Here is a 20,343-nt window from a genome sequence, read left to right as displayed (position 1 = left end):
GTGAGTGAGGAAGAGAGAGTGCTGCAGGCAAGGGTGAGAAAGGTTGAATTGTTCTGTCATATTCCCTGAGCCTAATTTGCTTAGATAGACATCATCCCAAAGCCATTCTCTAGTCAAAGAAAAACTACACCTTTTGAGACAACCGTGGAAACTTAAGATGGCTCCACAAGCATGAGTAATAAATTAGATCCCACTGACACTTGGGTGGAGAACTAGACCAAAAAAAAAAAAAAAAACTTTAAAAACTAAAAAAAAAAAAAAAAAAAAAACAAAAAACAGATTCTAATCACCTCAGCAAAAATAGGAGGGCTGGAAATAATAGTCTGTAAGATTTGTAGTTGGTAAATGAAAATTATTATTAATAGCTAATATCTACTATGTCAGGTTCTGTTATAAGCATTTTACATACATTAACTCATCATACTCATCATAGCCCATTATGCTGTTACCCTCATTTTACAGATAAGGAAACGCACAAAAAAGTTAGATGACTTGTTGAAAATATCTATTATTTAACATAGGCAGCAACTCGTTTGACTTCTGCACTTTCTTTATTGTTTCCTTTTAGCAAACAAAAAAAAAATATTTCTAGCAGCTTTCACTAGATTGAAAATATTTTCAGGAGTTCACTTACCATCTTAGTCTTTCTAGCACTAGTATTTCCCGCAAGATCTTGAGTTTTCAGCTATCATTTCTCAAAATGGAGTTTTCAGAAGGCAGGCGGTGACCTCAGTCTAAGATATACAAAGTTTTCAGGGGCCTGGCAGCTTGAGAAGTTGACATTATGATGAACAGATAGATGGCCAAAAGTTCCACAGAGCAACCAACTCAGACTGGGCTGAACAGAAATGGTAGCAAAGGTAGGACTTTAATTCAGTCCTAAAAGATCAGAAAATAAGATTGAGGGGAAGACAAGGAAGGATATTTCAAGCACCAAGTAAAGACACTGGCCAATGTATGAGGAAGGGCTTGAGTCTGTGTATGGCTATGACACCACGTGTGTGTAGAAAATAGCAGGATATGCAATTGGAGAAGACAAAGTCTCAATCAAGAACAGCTTCCTGTGTCACGCTAAGGACTACTATGATAAAGAGTTTACACCTAGGAGTTACAGGATCAGACTGGATTCCAGAAAGGTTACCCTTTCACCATCTTCCCCACTCCTTCCCCACCTTCCTACCCACTACCACCCAGATCCAGGATTATAGTTCATCTGTCCTCTACCAAGATTTGAAGACGATTAATTCAGTCAGGATCTAAAACAAAGGCTGGCAGCGAAAAAATAATAGATCCAAAGAATAAATAAGAAGTAGAATCAACAGGACATGTAGATAGCGTTCTGGATAATTGAAAGAGAAGACCTCCAGGAAGATAACATCTCTGGTGTGTACAAGCTAGATGGGTACGGGTGCCATTCTTTGAGACAGAAGACTCAGGGGGAAAACATGAATAAGGCAGGAGGTAACTTCAGTCGAGGACATACAAGGTTTTCGGGGGCCTGGCAGACATCCAGACAGACGTGTCCATTAGTCCAGTGGAGAAGGCTGGGCTTCAGGAGGTCAAGTCAGTCTATGGAGACAGAAGGACTCACAGTGAACACCAAGAAAAAACAACTAGGGGGTGGGAAAAAAGAAAGGAGCAATATGACTGCAAATCAAGGAAAAGAGAAAGTGTCAGGAAGGAGGATGTGATAAGTTTCAAAAAGGAGGGTATGGTCAGAGCCAGGCATATAGAAGACCAAGTGAAATAAAGACTAAAAAGAGCTCATTCAATCTGGCGATTATGAAGCCCCTGGGACCTTAGACAGCAATGCAGAGACATACATCAGTTTGTATAGAGTGAAGGAAAAACTGGGAGGTGACTACGTGGAGGCAAAGAGGGTAGAAAAAAGTTGCTTGGTCTGAAAAGAGATGAAACTACTCCTGAGGTCTCACTGAAGACATCTGCATGCTGAGAGGAAAGAGGCAATTCCGGGCAAGGGAGGAGACAACAGAAACAGCAGGAGGAGTCCTCTCACACAGAGGGAAAACTTTTACATTGAGGTAGGATGAAAGAAGATAAGAATGTGTGAAGAAGATGAGTTTGAGAAGAGAGGCAGAGGGAGACCTGTGGGATATCTACCCAATGAGGGATACCTGTCCAATGGCTCCACCTTTTCTAAAAGACATGGAAGAAGGTCACCTGTGGAGAACAATGAAGGCAGGGGCAGTGGAAGGGAGGAGAGGAGAGAGGTGGAGATTGGGAGCAACTATTCCAGGGAACAGGAGAAGGAACTGAGCAGGTACATACAGCTGATTATTAAGCAGTGCTGAGTTGAGCTGTGCAGCCCAAATGCAGAAAAATGAACAGCTAGACTGACCTAAGGGAAGGGGTCTGCAAGGTGGATATTATGGAGGAACAAAGGATAAGGGAGATAGTATGTGTTGGCTAAAAATGATTAAATTAAGGAATCATGAGGCCCAAGGCTGGAGAGACAAGTTATTAAAGTTTCATAGGGACTGAGAGACTGACAAAAGACCCGAGGGCTTAGTCAACATCAAAGAACAGGTGTGTAGGGTGTGAGGGAGTACAGGCTGGAAGCATCAAAGGCTGTGGTCTAAGACTGGGATGCTGTACATTTAAGATTTTAAAAGCAAAACAGACCTGGGTCATAAAAAGTCCAGGTTGTGAATCATAAGAGTGGGGGGTGTCATTCCCAGGTAATAGCAATACAACTATAGTATCAATATTATACCATTTTACAAGTGAGCCAAAGACTAGATGACTTACTCAACATCACAGCTGGTTAATGGCAAGGCTAAAGTTTCAATCCAAGTATTTGCTGCCAAGTCCTATGATCCTGTCTACAAAATCATTTCACTTGGTACCTTTTTCTTTCAACCTTTGAATAAGAAATAATAAAATGGTGATTTTGCTTTCAGACTAGGACGAAGTCATAAATGAAAGAAAGCTGTAAATCTGACTTAAAATGCAAGTGACAATAACAGTTTTATTTTCAGAGCTCTGGTTATTACCCATAGTGTAGAAGCTTATGAAATTCCATTAAAGTGTATCTTTGCATAGTGTTTTCTTATTATAGAAACATTAAAGGTAACTAGCTATTGAACATGGCAACAAAAATAGTTAAGAACCACTTTATCTCATAAAACATAAATCCAGCCCCCAGTGGCATGTCTGCTATTATTTCACGATTCTGGGTCCCACTCCCTATTAAGTGCAAGGCTGTGTCAGGATGATTTAGGAAGATAAAGCAATGTTACACCACATATTTTCAACCCAGGTACCTTTAGGCATACATCCAAATGTGAATATCAGATCTGTACAAATGCAAATGGAGCTGTCATTTTCTTTGATTAAGAATCACTCAGGCTCGCCATCACCATGACTAGACAAGACAGAGTGGTCTGTTGCCAACTTAAGGGGGCTGGAGGGATGGGGCAGTGGTGTGGAAATGGCAAAGTAGGGGCCTCCTGCAGTGAGTTACTGCTCACCAGTCCTGGGCAGCCCTTAGGACATTATACGTTAAGACACATACTCAAATGGAATGATGGTGGTACACATCAGCATAATTCACCTTGAATAATTCATTACAAAAAGATGAATCAACAAATGTCAAATTTGCTACCTATGATATTAGCTATTACTGTCTTTTACGATATATATTAAGTGAGGAGCCTGCAGGAAAGCATATACTTTGCACGTTCTCACATACAGTTATTCCATAGCTATTTATTTCATCCACTCTTGAGGCAAGTAGGGTCTTTCCCTGTCAGTTGGAACCAATCCAACCCACCCAACCCAACCTACCAAGACTCTCTAACTGTTCCTAGCTATTCTGGTTTCTTACGGAGCTAGTAACTAATAGTTTGCTTTTACTGTATATTAACTTGTCAGGCTAAGGTTTTACATGATTACTATTTAATCCCCACACTGCCCATATGAAGTAGGTGCTATTACCACCCCCATTATACTAATGAAGAGAGCAAGGCACAGTCCCAAAGTCAGCCAGTTGGGAAGGCCAGGCTCTTAGCCATGCCCGCATGCTTCTGCCTTTGTTACTCTGCCTTTCAAATTTCACCCAACTTCTGCTCTGTAGCTTGATGGCACATGTTCAGGAAGGATTCCCATTTACTTCAGTCCATACTGATTACTCCCTTCTCAGAAGGAGCTCATCCACACCTGGATGGAAGCTTTGTTTTCCGGTAATGCCAGCACCCTCTAACATTCATGGGGGAGGCCTTGAAGAGACTGACTAGTCTTGTTTGCCTGGGAAACTGGTGTTGACGGATGGGACAGCTTCTTTGCAGTAGTGAGATTTAGGTTAAATAGCTCCAGTACCTTAAAAATTCCAAGATGTAACCTAAGCCCTAGACCCCCAAAATATTCAGAAACAGGGATTCCTAGACATCTAAATTAGGCCCTTTAAAAATTTCGTGTCCAAACCTGATAGACTTAAAAAAATTAGAAATGAAGAATATTAGAGACATTCAAGTAGGAATATTAAACCCTTCCATCCTACTTCTCTAAAGTCATGCAGCTAGCTCGGAGGAAAGTAAGAACTCCAACTCCTTCAGCTGTGGGAACAACACAGGCCCTGTGGTCAGATACCTTCAGTTCTGTCACTCACTGGCTGTGTGACCATGAGGAAATCATTCAGATCTCTTTAGATCTCAGTTTCCACATTAAAACCAGAGAAATGATACTTAAGGCCGTTATAAGAACTAAAATAGCTAATGTGAAAGTTTTGTAAACCGTATAGTGCTCTAAAAATGCTACGCACTTCCATTATTATTCTACATTTGGGATTCTGACTTTGATGACAGAGATCTGTTTTTATCTTGCAATCCTCTGCTGCAACGATTATCAATTGATGGTGTCCCAGACCACTGTCAAATACAGTCTACATTATTCAAAGACCCCAAATACCAAATGGTCACAAGCCTAGTGTGTTATTGTGTCTGAAAGCATTTGAGTGACCAGAGAATGACTGAAGCTCTCATCTAAATAGCAGAAGGAAAACCAGAATAACCCAACAAGAGGTATCATGTACACACACCAACTGCCAGACAGGTTAAAGGTGGGCAACATTCTATGAGAGATGAGACTAAATGAAAGCACATGTTGGAACCTGCCTGTGGTCTGGGAAGAATAGCAGATACAGACAGCAGAGAACAGCAGGGACAGACAGTAGAGACCAGGACACAGATATGAGAACTTCCTAAAGAAGGAAGAAGGGATGAGTCCATTAAAAGATGACAATTTAGAATGTCAAGAGTACTCTGGTCTGTTCTAAAAGGAGGCTGGCTACTTGTGTTGTCAGAGGCCTTAGATGATATCTGCATGTTTAGGTAATGATTTGGGATGATATGAACTGATAGCTAGGCCCAGAAGTGAGAAACAGGTACTGTCTAATAGTTATCAACCTTCCTGCCACGGTCTTGGGATGAGTTCCTCTGTCCTGGGAAAGTTGGCTGGGGCTGAAGCACAGAGCAAGGGCCATTGCAATGTGCTCCTTATTAGGACAGTTTTCATCTAACTCAGAACCACAGACTATATGCACTTAATTGGAGCCTAAATTATCAAGAACCTGTATTCCACACATACACTATTTGATACTTAATATAAATAATGTTCCCAATTTTATTTAGCAAAACTAGCCAAACTTGTACTCTAAATGAATGTTATCTCTAGGCACTAATACCACTGATGTTTAAATCATTCTGAAATTACCTACATCACATCTCTTTGAATATTGAAAAAGAATATGGCCCATCTTTGTTAAAAAGCATATTTAATTTTTTACATTTAATGTCATTCTAAACTGGTAAGGAAGGTGAAAGATTGAGTTGGATAAAACTGTTAGAAAGTTAAAATGATAACAGACCAAAAAGAAATTTTGTGGTTTGTGTATTTCATCACAAAAAGAAAGTAGCTCCCAAATATGTAGGGCAATTGCAACAGTTTTGAAGGAAATAGGTGCAATTCTCTACTTTAAGGGAAAGGCCGTTCATTTGCATAGATAAAATCTGGTGTGTGTGTGTGTGTGTGTGTGATATCTCTTAACAGCCAAAACAATCTCCTATGTTACCTTCAGCCATTGTTTCCCCTCCCCTATAAATACATCTTCATTGCAAGCAGTTTGTGTGTGAGGAAACGCCTCCGTTTTCCCTATGTTCACTAGTTGGTTACAGCCTAGTGTTGGGCATACAGTAGGTACTAAATAAATGACTGACTTTTAAGCCTCAAAACTTAACTATAGATAAGTGTTCTGAACACAAGAACTAGAAAACTCAAGCGATATGGACAGCTGATGAAAATTAACTTGTGCACTTATATAGGCAGATGTAATTAAAAATGAGGGGAGGAGAAGAGAGGAATAAACAAAACCACCCCAAAAACTCAAATCGTGTGCACGACATTTATCTGAAAGTGTCATATATTTCCATTTTATAGCATTAGGAAGCTGCCTTATGATCATTCCAGGTGGGTAACATGCATATTAAAATACAGCTGTGCTATCTCTGCATTGTTCTGCCCACTTAGAAGGTAAAACACTGAAGCAAACGTGGCCTGCCAATGGGAATTAAATTAGAGTGATATTTTACATCATTGCATAGCATTGGTTCTTTGACATTCACAATGTTAACTTTGATGTAAGAAATCAGCTAGGTTAGTTTTATCTGTTTATCTGGGAAAAACTTAATCTGGGTTCTGTAAGAAAATAATGGGGTGGTGGGATGGGGAGAGCATTCGGTTTCTGGTGACACCATCTAAATCTTGAAGAACATAAAAATAAACAGCTAGGATTTCACCATGTAAGACAGGAAAAATGGGCACTTCAGAAAATTTAAACGAGAGTAGGTGTGTAGAGAAGCATTTCATATTTTAGAATGCATAGTTTTTGGGGGTCGAAGGAAACCACTCTTGGTCAACTTTAAGAAATAACTAGGACCGGGCACGGTGGCTCATGCCTGTAATCCCAGCACTTTGGGAGGCCGAGACGGGTGGATCACGAAGTCAGAAGATTGAGACCATCCTGGTTAACACAGTGAAACCTCTACTAAAAATACCAAAAGAAAAATTAGCCGGGCGTGGTGGCGGGCGCCTGTAGTCCCAGCTACTTGAAAGGCTGAGGGAGAAGAATCACTTAAACACAGAGGCGGAGGTTGCAGTGAGCCGAGATTGCGCCACTGCACTCCAGCCTGGGCGACAAAGCGAGACTCTGTCTCCGAAAAAAAACAACCACCACCAAAAAAACGAAAGTATCTGGGAATATTAAACCATGACTTCAAAGCTGTCCCTCTTGCAGCCTCAGTGAGGTGGGAAAGGTCTCTGATTTCAGGCACCCCTCACTCTGGCTTAATTCTTTCACTCTCACATATGGTTGTCTGATAAATCCAGCTAAAAACAAAATCTGTGATGAGGCCTCAACTTGCTCCTCTGTATCCCAACCCTCACTTTAAGCTTGTGACCAAATTGCTGAAGTAACCTCCTTTCTCATAGATCCGTCTGAAACAAACAAACAAACAAACAAAAAAAGAAAAGAAAAGAAATCAGAAGACAGGTCCCCCTCACCCCCGCAATTATCTCAAATGTCACGGTTTGGAAGTTTAGGCTGGATGGACCATCAAGACCCTAGGATAAATTAAAGTGACAAACATATCACCCTCTCCCAAATCCTCTCTGAACAGATCACCTTTTCATTACCCTCCCCAAGGGAAACTCTGATCAAACAAATCTAGCCACTCTTTCCGTTAAAGAGCAAAACTCACAAAATTAAAAATTCATTCTTGAAGATTGGAAAATAGCGGGAAGTGCCTTCCTTCTACACATTAAAACTTCCAGAGAAATCAATAAAACAAAGAATGTAACTAGCTGGCCTTCAAGAGTTGAAATAAAAACACACAACTAGCAAAACTGTGAAGTGTGTCTTTCAGGATCCATTTTTCTGGGCATGACTCAGAGAACCAGCCATTTAAATCATTTATAAACCATTTATTTATATTTATATTTATAAACCATGTATTTATAAATAAAAAATAGTGTTTGTAATATCTGCTCTTAAATTCTTAATTTACTCCAAAGTGCAAATGATTAATAACTACATTAAATTTCCTTTTTTCTTAAGAATGTTTATTTTAGCAAAACAGTAACTTCTAGCACTTACAGAACAACAGAACAGAGACCTTCCATAGCTCATTTATACTGATCTTAATGTAGCCTATCACTAAAGACATTTTACAGAATAAAACCACAAATAGTCTTCAAAACATAATTTGATTTTCTTAAGGACCATTCTCCAAAATCTTCTGACCCCAAAGACCCCACCACACTCTTCCTCTATCAGGCTGCTACAAGATGAAGGAAGGATGAACTAATTTACAGAATTTCGGGCTTTACCTAGACCAGTAGAGAATGCAGTTCTTAGGGTTTTAATATTTGCTCACCCTCCCCCATATAAAGCAGAGTCTCGAATATAAACCCAGATTTCCTGCCTGCAACTGTAAATTCAGTTTCTGGATATACATCACCAACATAAACTACTAGATACAAGCATCACCCAGATGTTTTATACTATTAATATTAATAATCCTATCAGCCTCTCCTTGGGGCAGAAAACAATGATTATTACTGATATACCGGTATTCCATTACCGGATGAAGACTCCCAACTACTAATACAGATACATACGTCTATCTATCCCTTTACAGCTAACATGAAAGGGCTAAATGGAAATACTGGTGGCATAGCATTTATCCATCATTTTTGTGGTAATCTGTAGGCAGATAACACAATATAGACTCATTCCTTTAATTCAATTTCATAATCAGAAAGAAGTGATATGCAAAATATGAGTACAGAAAAGCTATTTTCAGAAAATATGGTCTGATTTTTCAGTTTTTGAATAAGCAAAATAAATGTTATAATTTGGAGTATGGTAATAGCTTTGGGAATTGTGTTCTGAGAAGTAAAATAAAAAGGGATTTAGTATGTAGATTAATCATATGGCTTTTCCAAAGATTCAAAATTTTGAGAAAGTCATTTTTAACATATCTGAAAATCACTTAGAATTTTCAGCGCCATCCTAGCCTCTTCCCCTAATTTTAGTTCATAACCACATCTTATTTTGCTGGATTGCAACTGACTTTGAGGTTGCAATATGTTTTATCTGATGCTGATTCAATTTAGACAATAAAGGAGTGAAGTTCTTGAAAGAAACATCTGGCCGACAAAACCTGATATGAGCAGAGAAACTATTAATCATTACTCTGGGTTATGGAAAATCCCACATTCAAATAAACTGAAAAGATTCTCGAAAATCTATCCCTCTACGCCCCATGAGGAAACAGTAGATTTTTCTAAAGCTCTCTGGGTGACAAATGCTGTCTGGTTACAAGCAATGCTCCATCTTAGCTAGAGCTAAGATGGTTTCAGAATCAAACTACAAATCATTTTGAAAGTTTCCTGTTTTGCAAACTCCGGATACAAGCTAAAGCGATTTTTCTATTCACTACCTAGACATCACCTGCTCATCAACAGATTTTAAAACATCTTGCAGAGGCAAATTTCCAAAAAAGGTAGCCTAAGTACTTATCCACTATACCACCTCTTCAAAAGCAGCACAGAATAAACACAAAATTGTCTGATTAGTCAGTAGACAAAATGAATTCAAGCTGAGGCGCCTGAACACGGGCAAAGGAATGTTTTGTGCCACAGGCCCAAAGGAACAAAGCTCATTTTGCTGCACATTCTCAGGTGTCATGGTTCATATCCTGGAGTGCCTTTAGGGACCCCAGGTGTGGCTGCTGCTCAGTGTTTCAGAAACGTTCTTCTGTTTGGAAGGACATTGAAGAGCCGTAAATGCCACAACGGTTTCTCTACTTTCTGAGCCCTCTATGGTTCTGAAATTCATCCCATCTCCTTGGATTTATATTCATTGTGGGTATGGCTAAGTGGTGATGGGGGAAGGGGTCTAGTTCTCCAGGAGGAACTCAAAGGAAGGCAGTTGTATAGAACCACAGAAAGATATAGAATTATAGAATAAAGTATTCTGAGCAGCCAATAAGATGACCATTTGCTACTTTGCCACAGAGAGGAAAAACAGCTCCTAACAAGGCAAAGAAAAAAAAAAAAAAAAAAAAAGTACCCAATTGTCCTCTTGCCTCTTTTGAGCATGGCTATTATTTCGGGATTTTTCCAAGCCTTGTGTTTTTTCATCAGTTATTTTCTTTGATTCTGATGCCTACTTCACTATGCATGGGAACAGAAAGCAAACTATTAGAAATTTTCACACTGCCAGAAATTCAACAAATGAGTCTACAATTCCCAAGGCCCAGGGCCTAGAGAAATACCAGCTGAGAATTAAAATAAGGAGAAAGAGAATCTATAAAGAGGTTAATTAGCTTATGTGGTACAGTCGAGGGAGGCAGAACATTTTGCTGGGAAATAGCCAGGATGTCCCAATGGGGAGATGCAATCTTCTTAATCAAACGAGATGCCTGGGGAACTCTTTTCTACAATACTTCATAAACACTAAAAAACAAAGCCACAGACACAAAGGACAGAGTGCTGGCCATGAAGAATCATGGGGAGCTATTTCATAAACACTTTAGGAAATACTATTTCGTTCTCCAGCCAATTTCCTCTAAGCTTCAAGGTCAGAAATAACTTTATAAAGGGTAACTAGCTGAGGAGTCATCCAATTTACTTCCTACTGACCCAAAAGAGAAGCCATTTATTACCACTGGCGGGAGTGGATGAATTCTGACCATCCCCATTCTGACTTTGGAGTTTCTTTGTGACTGCAGTAGGGCATCTGAGTTTGAGGCCAGGGATCAAAATAAACTGAATGCTCACTCAGGACAAAAGAGTAACACTGGCCTCCCCATGAAAAGAGAGTCCTCTGCACTTCCCCAGGGGTGAGTGTATGACGGTATATTTTCAGTTTGGTATAAAAACATCAGGAGCAGAGTAACTCGGCTGCTGAGAGACAGTTCTACTTCCCTAGGTCTGAACATCCTTTCCATCTTTCTTTAAACTTAAAAAGCACCCACCAGGAACTGTTTACTCTGGTTTTAAAGTGGAACTGACATGACCAGTGGCTGCACAGAAACCAGCCAAGAGAACAATGAAGTCATGAAGGAGGCAGTCCTGGGCCCATTTCATTTCAAAAGAAGACTGCTCACCACTGTATGCTACTCTGCCAAGGTCCTAGAGACTTTGAAGAAGCAAGGAACCATACTGTAGAACCAGAGCAGGCGGTACTTTAGGACTGGGAATTCATCTTCCACAGGCTTAATGTAAAAAGAGGTTAAATGATTCCATGTCACTGGCCATCATGGTAGCATGCAAATTTACTTAGCATTACAGGAGTCCAAATATCAGCTCTAACCCTACCAGACATGTGACCCTGACACTTTAACCACTCTCAGCCTCAGTCTCCTCATCTGAGAATAACACCTCCCATCTCAGATAGGAGCTGGGACAGGGTCTATGTGAAATACAAAGCAGATGCTCATGACATAACAACTATTGTTGTTGCTGTAGACCTTGTTTGATAGTATTTATGCTCATCACAGCACTCTGTCCTTGTGATCTGGCTTCTCAGAATGGAAAACAACATTCTAATGACAATAAAAGCATGTAGGACATGTCAGGTACTTGGGAACCCATGCCACTTTCAAAGTCCAGCTGGGGTTCCCACCGGCAACGAAGAGCCAAGAAAATTGTCCACCGAGAGCCCCTTCTCTTGGGACATCAACACCCCGTACATCTTCACCATAAACTAAGCCACACTTGATGTGACTTTCTGGAGAGCAGGCTACTCTTTCATCCTAGTTCAGATTGTGATGGCATTACACTGCCGGTGGGGATGGAATTCCACACATGCGGACAGAGACACAGCTTCTCGAAATCCCTCAATAACAAACTGCTGTTGGAATTCTGATTTCATTGCTGATGAATCTCATTCCTGAGGTACAAGTCACAGAGCCTTTTATGGTTCCTGCATTTAGAGACTGTCCCTAGCCACTACAGACAAACACATCATCTTATGCTTAGAGACTGATGCTTTTGTCCCTCATCTTCATTTTTCCACCACAGTGATGACTGATGCCCTGTGATCTCATGAAGAATAATGGCAGCAAAATGAAAAGCATATGTGTCATCTCTGGGAAGACACGTGGGCAGTAAAATATAGCTGTACCAAGGCTTTGTGGCCATAACTCTTAATATCTCTGTGCAATTGGAAATGATTTTTAAAAACCTTTATGATTAATATTTTATCTAGGACTCCTACCACTGTGGAGGAATAGAACAAAGAAAATGCACATCACAAAGAGCCTTAGCATCAATAAGTAAGAAATCTTTAAAGAACTACACTATCTCACCCTAATGATTTCCCTACTGACCTGAATCAACTTTCAGAAAGAAAATGCAAGTAATAAAGGCCTAGGAGATGGGAGGATGACTCATTTGTTTCTCCTTCTAGCTGTTTTCTAATTCCCCTCACCTTTTTCCAATGCCCCATGTCAATCAAAGAAAGGAAAGCCAACAGGCTCTCCTCACAACTGCCTGTAGCAACTACACAAGCCACCCATGAGACCAGTAAAGAAAAGCCAAGTCCAGGCTCCTCTTGGTCAGGGTCAGTCAAATTCCAACTTACAACAGATAAAAAGGAAGCTCTTCCGAGTCAGGCCCCATCTAGGACTTCTTTCTATTTCTTCCAGGGATACCATGCCTGGACCTGCCCTCCTTCTGCCCACTCCACCTGGTTCCCATAATTTTTCTTCCTGTTCACTTGACCCTCCAAGAAACTCTGGAAGTAGGGTTTATCCTACTAGTGAAGTATCAGCTAAGACAATTCAGTGATGATAATCTCATTACAATCTCAGTAACCAATTTAATTAATTTACTCCTTGGGCTGCTCAGAAGCTCTGTCTCTCTCTCTCATGCACACACATAAAATAATCAGATGCACATGTGCATACACACATACAAACACGCTACTGAAATGTGACTTCTTCTTATAAATATTCATGGGTCTATCAACCTTGTAGTGTGCTGTAATAATCTACATTTTGCGATTTTCCTGTGCACAGCTTACATTCCACAAAGTCAAAGGCAGTGTGTTTTATATAAGAGTGTGTGTGTGTGTGTGTGTGTGTGTGTGTGTGTGTGTGTGTATCTGGCACATAGTGTGTGCTTTATAAATGTTGGGGGAATAAATCTCAAACCTGGACTTTACATTCAGGCGAGTGTTGACAAAAAGTTGGAAGGACAGACCTGATATTTAAACATAACCTTTAACCAGTCACATGAATCTTTCAAGAGCCACCCTTAGGAACCTACCCACAGCTGATGGGATAAGACTTAGGTTTTAGGGTTAAGTAAGAGTCAGCAGTTGTCTATTGGCAATTGATAACTATTCCTGAATACTCTGCCTGTGGCCTAGAAGCTGACCCCTCACAGGAGTCCAGTCAGGACCACTGAAGATATGAGGAGCCTCTAACACTAAGCCCTTGAACAAAGGAAGTGGAAAGGATTCCAGTGCCTTACATTTTGCTTCACCCTCATGTTGGAAAGACCTTAACACTCATAAATGGAAAGAAATAACCCAGTAGATTACTATACAAAAAGAGGGAAGAGAAAACAAATTGCCTGGCTAATCTCATGGCCAAAGGTAAAGAATTAATGGAAATTAAGGCAAAAAACTGGAAAGTGGTATCCATAACTGAAAAGCACAACCTCTTATTAAGCCAGGCACTCTTTATAATATCATGGAATCATACTTCTGAACTCTGTCATTGTCTGTTTCATTGTCCTTGTCCCTCACCCAGTGCTCTTCCAGAGATCTATTACATCCCTCTTCTTGCCCTCATTCGCTAAAGCCCTCAAGGTATTCATCTGTAGTGCAGAGCTTGGCTGTGGCGTGCCATATAAGAGGATGTGACAATCCTTTGCTTGTCCAATCTTTAGTTAGCCTTCTGAATCTCATCCTAGGCCTATCTATGCTCTTCCTTGTAAAATCCAGTTTTAGCAAAAGAACCCTGCTAAGTTAGTTTAGCCAGAACCTCCTATCCCCAATAGTTGATCATCCCTGATACCTGATTATGTTCCTCCTCCTCTACCATGCCCCAGGAGATGTCTTATCACCCAGGCTTGTTTTTAGCAAGAGTCCTGTTAGGTTGCTTAGCCAGAATCCCCCTTAATCCTGAAGTTTCCTTTTAGTAGTTTTCTACCTGCTAACTCCCACACAGAACCTTGGCTATAAATTCCCACTTGCTCAAGCTGTATTCAAAGTTGAGGCCACTATTTCTCTCCCGCTGCAAGATGCTGTTGCAATGGTTCCTATGCCTCTCCCAATGGCCTTGAATAAAGTCTGCCTTACTGTGCTTTTCCCAGTGTCACTGAATAACTTTTTTCCCTAACAGATGAAAACCTGGGGAAATGGCATCCCGTCCCATCCCCACCACCTCCCCAAGACACACACACATTTTAATGAAAGCGTTAATTTCCAAGAGGGGAAGGATGTGTTGACTTGGCCGGGGCGGATGGAGAGTGACTAGGGTACAGAGGCTCCCATAATTAATAGCATCTTTGTACTATGAGTTCTGTGGAGCTAAATTGACATGCTCTTGAGAAAACAAGAGGGTTGAGCTCAGCTCACAATGGTGGCTGCACCATCTGGTTTCCAATGAGTTGTTTTTAGCTAAATTTTCAGTTAGGCTCATTAAAACCTAAGACACTTCAGTGTTTAGTTTAAACAAATGGGCTCACACAACCCATTTTAAAAACTCAATAGAACCTTCCTTTCCTTTAATGGCTAAAGTGCTTTACAAAATTCCTTGGGGTCAAATGGGATGTTTTTCCAAAGCTAGCTGTTTAAAGCTATTCCTAAGTAACTTCTCACCAGATAACGAGGGTTATTACTGAAATACCGCAAATTTTATTTTCAAATATTTTTCTAGACTAAAGGTTTATCTTATATAAAGATTTATCTTACATTAGGTATTTAATAAAAACCTAGGACCACTAGCAATAGATTACATAAAAGCTTATGAGTCACATTTCAAAGAGATTTTGTCTGCTTTCCTTTCTTCCTCCATCAAAAGCCTACTGTGTGCAAGGATTGAGGACCTCTGCCTGGTCTCCAGCCTCAGTTTTGGTGCCATGCCTCTCCTCCCACCTTTACCCATACAAGGCTACTGTCTTGCCCTGTGTGGCTATAGCATTTCTTCCACCCTTCCATACTATGCCACATCTTTACACCTTTGCTCATGTTGATTGCCTTCCCTTTTTTTGCTTAGTAAACAGACATACATATTTTATGATCGAGCCCAAGCATTACTTTCTGTGTTCAAGTCTTCCTGATATTTCTTCCCAAGCAGAATCAATTGTTTCCTCTTTTCCTTACACATAATGTTAGTCACAACTTCCCACTTACTTATTTGCATGCCTGTCTTCCCTACTAAATGTCAATCTACTTTCAAACAGGAACCCCAGCAACAATGATAGTTCCTGGTAAGTAATCAAGAAATGTTTGTTTGTTGGATGGATGGATGGATAAATGAATATCATTTTCGCTAAAATCAAGGCAAATAGCCATGTCATAATTCTGAGTGTAAAGAAATCTATTTTAATTTCCTGTCTTCCTGTACAGAGTATGACTTCCTTGTATAAATATGACGCATTCATTCAACAATTGAGCACCCAATCCTATGGGTCATTGCTTCAGGTGGTGTGGCTACAGCAATAGGCGAGGCAGACAAAGTCCCTCTTCTAATGAAGTTTGAACAAATAAATAAATAAATGCAGACCATTTCAGACAATGACGTGTGTTATTCAGAAAATCAAATAGGAGAGAAAACACAAGGGCGGGATGGTTTGCAGGGAGGAGACACAAAACTTTGGTTTGGGTAGAAAAATCCTCTGTGAAGAGGTGACATTTGAGCTGTTTCCTGGATAACAAGACGCCAGGTTTTATGAACAACTAGGATCAAATATGAATACTATTACTTATAACCTTTTCAATCCTATCCCAGCAGCGGGGTCGGTGGTCAGCCACTCTGGGGTCACTGGGAGCAAGATGATGACAGCGGTCTCACTCTGCTCACCTCTCCAAGGGAGTTTTCATGACTATGTTATGAACCATCCTAGAGTGAGGGCAGACTGACCTAGAGACTTACCTTCCTTTAGTTCTGTTTATAAAAACTCTCTGCTCAGTTTGATTTCACTGACCTTTTTAATAAAACAACCAGATTTAGTGTTTGCCTGTCCTCATGTACCCCTCCCATCACATCCCATCCCACCCCACCCCACCCCACCCCACTCCACCTCCTCTGTGATATCAGCCTGAATGTCATTCTTCATCACTTTCATCTGAATATTGACAGAAAGAACAAAAGGTGGTGTTTCACATCTCAATTTATCTTGTCCCCCAGAGTTCATAAATCAAACAAAAATTCTACACAGCTCCTTAAAATACTCTGAAAGATAAAAGATCAATGTCTGGAAGCAACTTTTCTCAGTCATTCGGAACAGAAGCAACAAGTGAGAAATAAAGCCGCCCATTCCTAACATTGGAGTAGTTTCACCTGGCTTCTCAAGGGGAGTGGCATTTGTAAAGCTCTATGGTTAAAGCACTATGGAAAACAGTTATATTAATATACTTATGGAGAACTGCAAAAAAAAAAAAAAAAAAAACCAGTCCATTTTTTACTAAGCAGTCAGTTGCCTACCAAAAAAAATTCTTCCCTTCTTCCTTGATGAGGGAACCTCAATTTTGTTCTAATAGCCATGCCTCAATAAAATGCCACTATTTCTGGTTCTTGTATAAATCCTGATCTATCTCAATAATCCCAGCCCTTTTGCAAGTGACTGGTTTAGCGGAGAGCGGGTGTGACCGGTATGGGTCAATGAAGTAGGAGGCAAAAATCTATTGGAGGCCTCTGGAAAATTTTCCCTGCTGGTGAAACACTCATAGAAAGAGCCCTTTTCATAGTGCTGGACATTATCATGCCTGCATCTGACACATGGAACTTACAAAGCCATATTGACTGTCTAGGTAAGCTAGCCTAAAGACAAGCTAAAAGCCTTCCAACTGATAGCCGCTGTCATCTTGAAAAGTCACCAGGCTATTCCCAGCCTTAAAAACAAGCGAGTTGGGCTAAACTTTAAGGTCTATTCCAGTTCAAAAAGTGTGGGATTCTCACCAAGGCACCTTTTAGTGCTATTTTAGTTAGTAGAGCTAGTGTTGGCATATGTTATGCTACCTGTAAAAAACTCTGCCAGGTGACCAGACTCATAGGGAGTTTTGTTCATAGGAGGATATGAATTGGGATTTGCACACCCAAAGGCTTTCAAATTTAACTTTTGGAATAAATCAAGAATCAGAGCAGGTTAAGGAAGGGCATTAGGAGAAGTAAGACGTTTATACTGACTGTGCCAGACTGCAACTCTGTCAACAGAGAGGAACAATTTTGAGAGGAAAAAAAGGGAGGGGGTTTTCAAATTTAAATGATGTTGCCTTTTTTAAAATCTCTATTTATTCACTTATCCACTCAACAAATTTTTATGGAACACCTACAATTCGGTAGGCAACGTCTATATGCAATGATGTATAAAACATACAATTCTTTTCCTAAAGGAGTGAATAGCAAGTTCAGTGAAGGTCACAGAAAAGTAAAAATATATTACAGTATTTCTGACAAGAGCCATTATTAGAAGAAAGCCCAAAGGAGTATGGGAGGCCAGCCAGGTAAGGGGGCTTACCCTAGGACGGAGCAAGTGGTGTAGGAAAGGCTTCCTATGGAAGCAACCCTTAAACTGAGACTTGGAGGAGGTTATGGAGGGCAGGGCAGGAAGAGGCCTGGCACACTGGTAGGAACACAAATGTTTTAATAAGGCTGGAGTATTGGGTGTGAGGCAGGAAGCTATAAAGCTAGAGAGGTAAAAGTTGGGACCAGGTCACTTGAGACATTGAGACATGCTAAAGAGTTTGTGAGATTATAGAGAGATAGAGAGATAGAGAGATAGAGATAGAGAGAGAGAGAGAGAGAGAGAGAGAGAGAGTTTTGGTCTTGTTACACAGGCTGGAGTGCAATGGCGCTATCTCAGCTCACCTCAACCTCTGCCTCATGCGTTCAAGTGATCCTCCTGCCTCAGCCTCCCGAGGAACTGGGATTATGGGCATGCACCACCACACCTGACTAATTTTGTATTTTTAGTAGAGACGGGGTTTCTCCATGTTGGTCAGGCTGATCAGCACTTGGGAGCAGTGTGAAACAGAAGGAAATCTGTCTGTAGGTGCTTTCTAAGGCCCCCATCCCAGGTTCCCTCACACTCTCCAGAGGCTCTCAAATTAGAAGAAATTCTATAAGCTTGCTTCTGCAGTGGAATCAATGAATGAGCACAGTTTAAAGTACAATTTTGTGTTTTGAAGGGGGATAATCTCTTAACACAGAAGAAGGAAGCTATAGCCCTGCAATCCCCTGTAAGATGATCTTGGAGATAAATTTAGGTAAGCTAAGTTTACAGGTAAGGAGACAGAGGCCCAGAAACACTGTGGAATGTTCTCCGAGTTCACCCATGGCATTTCAGACCCCTGCCATGAGAGGGGTGGTGGGTGGCTGGGCTCCCTTCAGAGGCTGCTGAATTAGGCCCAATAGGCTGCCAACTACTGAGAACAGTCTCCCTTTCCTTACGGAACACCTTACCAGAAGTTCCATGTGGCATGGCATGGCAGACAAGATAGGTGCTCATTAGGCATCTACCAGAAGAAGGGAAAATCCTGCTATTTCTCCTGCAATTTGAGAATGTGAAAATGAAGCCGGGTACTCCCCAAATGTAAGAAAAAGAAGCAGAATATGGTGCATGAGGGTATTTTCAAAAGAAAAAGCTGGCAAATGACAAGATCCAAGAAAATTGGCACAGCTGCTTGCCATTTGAAGAATCAAAACCTGAAAATATTTCAAAGAATAGAAGAAAACCTACAGAAATTGTGACTTAGGACCAATTTGGAGAGGATTTCTAAGCAATGTTCAGTTTTCAAGATGTGTGGATGCTCATTTTCAAAACTTACACTAACTTCTTAGAAGAGCCACAGGCTAGAAGAGCCTTCTCAGTGGAACCGGATTCTTTTGTCTTTAATGACACAACAGGTACTTACATGAACTGTGTGGTCTCAGACCTGCATTAATTTTGGCAGACACAGATTTCAAAACTGGTGAAAAACAAAACTGGAAGAAGGCCACTCTTAAAGTGTTTAATTTCTTTGCATTTGCAATTCAAGCAGATGCTACCAACAAAATACATATGCAAGAATGGTTAAAGGTTGCAAGGGAATGGTGATTAAAATCATCTTTATAAGGTGATTCATTTTGTGAAAGCTACCAGAGATGTGATAAGCCAGTATTAATGTAATTAATCAAGGTTACTGGGGAAATAGAGGGAAAGCGGAATCTTAAAAAGAGACTGGACAGTGGTTGAGTTCTAAGGAGAGTTGATCTGAGTCACTAGTGATTGCTTTAAATAAGCATTTTTTTTTCCTTTTTAAAATTATGAGAAGGGCAAAAATTATCAAATAAGAATCTGCAGTTGGCTGTTCAGTTATCCCATGGCTCCTGGGGTCCCCAGATGTAGCCGGCCACGCTGTCATGGCACCTCCAATTCAGATACATGACACGGCCCAGCATACTTCCAAATGCAATCTAGAATCAAGAGGTGGCAGATGTAAATGGTGCACGGGCCCAGGAAGCCGTCCGGATTGAGAGAGGAAAAAAAGGAGGGAAAGAAGAAAAGATGGAGGGAAGATAGGAGGAAAGAGAAGAGAAAAGAAAAACGAAGAAAATAGCAGGAAAGGAAATGTTTCTCTTCCACAGTTGAGATCACTGTTAACAAAGGACTGTGGACTTGAGTTTTAGAAAATGAAACAAAAGTAATGTAAGTTGCTAACATTTCCAGGAATTAAATTGTCGTTCACTACCCTTCCCAGGACGTAGCTGCTAAGGAGATAAAGGATTCCATTTTTTTTTTTTTTTTTTTTTTTTTTAACTAAAAAAAGCCTACATTAGAGTCTAATACATAAGAGTGGGAAAACAAAGCAAACAACTTCTGGAGGAATCTTTCCCTCTCAGTTTCCTTTCATCTTTTCTCAAAGTAGAGAGGAATGAGTCTTCCTTAGGTTGCCCCCCACCCAAGCTGTCACCTGGGCACACAGAGAATGACTGGGCTCCTCTTTACATATTTGAAACGCCTACTTAGGGTCTTCAGACCTCATTATGTCACCCTGCTCCACTGCACGTCTGTGAGATTTGCCAAGTTATCTCATTCAACAGAGTTGTG

General features: G+C 40.6%; 1 protein-coding gene across 10 annotated transcripts in view; it reads right to left on the bottom strand.

The window, feature by feature from the left end:
• Window positions 1-20,343, bottom strand: part of TNIK (TRAF2 and NCK interacting kinase) — a 396,690-nt gene that overhangs the window by 186,570 nt on the left and 189,777 nt on the right. Inside the window, exon 1 of one of the 10 annotated variants that reach the window (XM_017955717.3) lies at window positions 635-7,013. The exons of the other annotated variants lie outside the window; for them this stretch is intronic. Within the exon in view, the coding sequence (XP_017811206.1) occupies window positions 635-637 (3 nt within the window). The 5' untranslated portion in view covers window positions 638-7,013. Of the gene's footprint in view, window positions 1-634; window positions 7,014-20,343 lie in introns of those variants that run through there. 10 annotated transcript variants of the gene reach the window in all.

Source organism: Papio anubis, chromosome 2 (genome assembly GCF_008728515.1).
Source record: "Papio anubis isolate 15944 chromosome 2, Panubis1.0, whole genome shotgun sequence".
Classification (NCBI taxonomy): Eukaryota; Metazoa; Chordata; class Mammalia; order Primates; family Cercopithecidae; genus Papio; species Papio anubis.
The sequence above is the reverse complement of the archived record's forward strand: the minus strand, read 5'-3'. Positions and strand labels throughout refer to the sequence as shown.